We start from the raw sequence: 4,072 nt of genomic DNA, 5'->3' as shown, positions 1-4,072 counted from the left end.
ATTCAACTGGCCATGGTTTTGTTATGAAGTATTATGTATTTTCAAGTTTCAAATCCATGTGGGTCAAGCCAATGTACAAATAAAAAAATGAATTCTTACTTACAAGTGGAATGAGCCTAATGGTTAAGCATGCATTTCCTTCTAGAAAGTCATAAATTCAAATATAGAGAGAGATAGAGTATGTATGCCTTTATAAACTTTAAATATAGAGAGAAATAGAATATGCATATTTCTATAAACATTAATTGTATATATACTCTAAAAAAATAAATTTCTTATTTTACAAATAAAAAAATTTTATACACCAATTTAATATCTAGCTTAATCATAATATTAAAATTATATTATTAATACTATTAAATAAAGTTATATTTGTTTAATTTTTAAAAATTTATACATATATATAACCAAAAAAACTAACAAAATTACCAATCGCTTCAAATAGTTGTGAACTTCATGGAAGTATAAACTCCCTTATGAAATCCATCAAGCATCTCATATATTCAATGTGGTTAATTGCAATACCAAATATGTGATTTTAGATCTAGCAAGGTATACTGTATATTTTTATAATTTTTGGTATACTATGTATATTTTTTTAATTTTTTTTTTTTAAATTTGAGTGAAACATATTTGTTACGTAAACAAAGTGTGTGTTTTTTTCCCAAAGAAAAAATTCGTAATTTTCATTAATCAGAATATTTAGAAGATTACATGTTGTAGATGCATGAAGCATATGTAGAAATGTGGACAGAGCCACTACAAAACAATACTCCCATAGAAGTATCCAGAAAGCCCTTAGAAAGGGCAACAAACAATAGGAATGAGAAACCCAACAAATCTGCAACAAAACAGACCTGGACAGGATACCCAAATCTATTACAAAATAGCAAATAGCAACAGAGGTACAACACCCAGCGCACCATAGCCCTGCAAAGAGAAAAAAGCCCCTGTGGAAGGAAGAAGAAACAGTAAGTTCTAGATCAGGCTGCCTAGACAAGAAGGAGAGGCACGAAATGAGGAAGAGAGCCGCCAAGGTAGCCACTTCTTTCCCACCCCCTCAAAAAACTCTCCTCCAGGAGCAGACCAAACCAGAGAAGGACAACTGCCCCAAACATCCACAGCCAACAAAAAAACCCGCGAAACCAGCCATTGATGCGGCCCGAAACAATGCAGAGAATAAGATCCTCCACATCCATGTTCCCTCAGGCTCCAAAAGGAAAGCCCGCGAAAACCAAACCAAAATCCACTGCCGCTGCATAGGAAGATCAGTGCAGAGGCGAGGAAACGGGGGCAGAGGTGGCAAGGGAGCCACCTCGCCCCCGCCCAGAATGGAATATAGGTTCAGAAACCAAACACCAGCGTCGCTGCCAAGTTCTGTGGGTCACAGATGGTGCTGCGGCATCGACGGAGGAAGCCCTGGTCTGCGGCGCTTCACACCTGAAACCCTATCGCCGCTCTTCGCCTTCGCTCCTAAACAAAGTGTGTGTTATATATTAATTTGGTTTTTTTGTTATAGTTTATATATTAAAAAAAATTATGGATTTTGTTTCGTAAACAAAGTGTGTTATATCTATTAGTTTGGTTTTTTTATAGTTTATATATATATATATATATATAGATTTTAATGGTTAAATTATGATTTTAAAATTAAATTATTATTAGATATTTGAATTTAAAAATAGTGAAGATATCTACTTAGTCGAGATGTTTTGTTAAAACATTTCTTAATATGAAATCACTGGTTCAATTCCTTACCTGAATCAAATTATATTTACTGAAATCAGATTATATAAAAATATAATCTTACCAAACTTACCCAAAGAAAAACAAACCAAACAAAACAGAAAAGATCATAACAAATCTCCCTCCCTGTAAGTCTACAAGGAACTTCCAGTTTCTTGTTTATTCAGATTGTAATTAACAGAGAACTTCCAGTACTTACAAGGAACTTCCAGTTTCTTGTTTATTCAGATTGTAATTAACAGAACTGCATGCTGCAAGAAAGAAATCAGCTCTTTGAAGGATGGATTATTTATATCAAACAGCTACATGTGTGCCTATTTAGAAGGCAACCATAGCTGCTGCCTTCTTTCCAATTTTCGCTGCAAAAACCAGCACCATTTTCTCCCCCAAGGAAATAGAAACATCACACCATTATATATGAGTGCACAATTAGGAGGGCTCTCCATAGTTGCAGCAACATTTTGTGTCTAAGTTTCAGAAAACTAAATATGGCCCTGAACAGTTATTATCTGCCCCTCTTGGCAACGATGGCACTGTGCCTAACATCACCAAGCGCCGTGGCGCAGCAGGGGATCACGCCAACGATGGCTCCCCTGCAGGCCACGACGACGATCAAGCACTCCAACGAGTCTCTGGACCAGGCCATCGCTGAAATGAAAGCGGCCTCGTATTACGCCTTCGTCATGATCCTGGAGCTCGTGGGAGACCGTTTGCCCATGAATGGCCTCACTTTTCTGATGCCCAGCGACGAAAATTTGTCTCACATTGCCGCCACCAAAGTGGATCTGCTGATGCACCACACAATCCCGCGGCCCCTGACCTTCCATGACCTCCTGCACTTCCCCACCGGCTCCTTCATCCCCAGCCTTCTCCCCAATTACATGTACATCGTTGCTAATGGGGGCAAAAGGAATTTCTCCCTTAATAACGTGAAAATCGTTGCTCCTGATCTCTGTAATGGGAGCCCCAACATTCAATGCCATGGAATCAGTTCAGTCATTACTGATAACACCACATCTATGCCTCCACCTTCTTCCATTAATCCAGGTCCTGCACCACACTATTCCTCTAATCATGTTCCTCCTCCTCTTCCAAATAACCCACACATTCCTAGTCCTGCCATGGCCCCAGCTAGCCTGCAACAGAAGTCTCCACTGGACAATTTAACTTCAATCTTTAGCAGGGCTGTGCAGAGTCCACCAAGGGATTATGTGGGTCATATATATGCATGGATTCTTCTGGTCATAAGTGTTGGGTATTTTCTAGCTACCTCAGATGTTTACTGGTTATAGCTGGAAATATAGGGATTTGTTACATGTCCAAATACAGTTATAATACAACACAGTTCAAGTAGTATATTAAAGGTAGAACTATAATATGTTAAAGGTCAATTGCTCAGAGCCCTGGATTGTGAGACGAAGGTTGGGTAAAGATATCAGTTGCTTTGTTTTGTAAGATTACACTATATAGAATATACTTAGATATTACAACATGAATCCAAAGGTCAATAGCTCAGAGCCTTGGATTGTGAGAGCAAGATTGGATCAAGATAGCATTTGCTTTGTTTTGTAAAGTTACACTATATAGAATATACTTGATATTACAATATGAATCAAAGGTTTTTGAAGTTATTATTATTGCAATCAATCACTGTGTACTTTATATTACAACATGAATCAAAGGTTTTTAAAGTGAGTCTAAGCCTTTGATATTTAAGGGCAATATAAAATCATTGGAGAATGTGATATATTGTTGATATTTTGGGGAGTTAAAATCATTGCACAATGTGGAATGGTAGACTTTCATCAATCACTGAAGAAGGGCCCAAAACAAAGCTTGGTATTAAGCCAGGTCAAAAGCACTTTTATTATTGGCTCTTTTCTTGGTGTGTTTTTAAAGGTTTAGTAGTGGTTTCTATGGTTAGTGAGGTTTATGATTCATATACATACTCAGTCCTCGGTGTTTTTTTCCTTATAGAGGTGATGTTTTTTCCTCATAGAGGTGGTGTTTTCTTGGTTTTTTTTAAATAATTGTTTAATATATATATATATATTTTTAAATGGTTTATTTATTTATTATTTATAAGTAATAACAATCGAATTTTATAAATAAGAGATTTTATAAATTAATTTATTGTTTAATTTAATTATTTTTAAATGGTTAGATAACACAATTGTTAAATTAGCATAATTTAGTTGTTAAATTAGCATTAGGGATAGCCATTAGTGATTGCTATTAGCCAATGTAGGGAAATCATGCTACTTGGAATTTCTTCTTGGTGATTGGTAAGGGGACAAGCTGTCATTCTTGCTAGATGCCTTTGGGT

General features: G+C 36.3%; 1 protein-coding gene across 1 annotated transcript; it reads left to right on the top strand.

Moving 5' to 3' along the window:
* The first annotated feature begins 2,273 nt into the window (after positions 1–2,273).
* Positions 2,274–3,038, top strand: LOC149238267 (uncharacterized). The gene has a single exon (XM_089369517.1). The coding sequence runs from the start codon at positions 2,274–2,276 to the stop codon at positions 3,036–3,038; it is 765 nt and encodes a 254-aa protein (XP_089225643.1).
* Positions 3,039–4,072: the final 1,034 nt, after the last annotated feature.

Source organism: Pinus tabuliformis, chromosome 8 (genome assembly GCF_031772625.1).
Source record: "Pinus tabuliformis cultivar Carrire ecotype Pingquan chromosome 8, CPIR1, whole genome shotgun sequence".
Taxonomy (NCBI): Eukaryota; Viridiplantae; Streptophyta; class Pinopsida; order Pinales; family Pinaceae; genus Pinus; species Pinus tabuliformis.
This window is presented reverse-complemented; position numbering and strand designations above follow the sequence as displayed.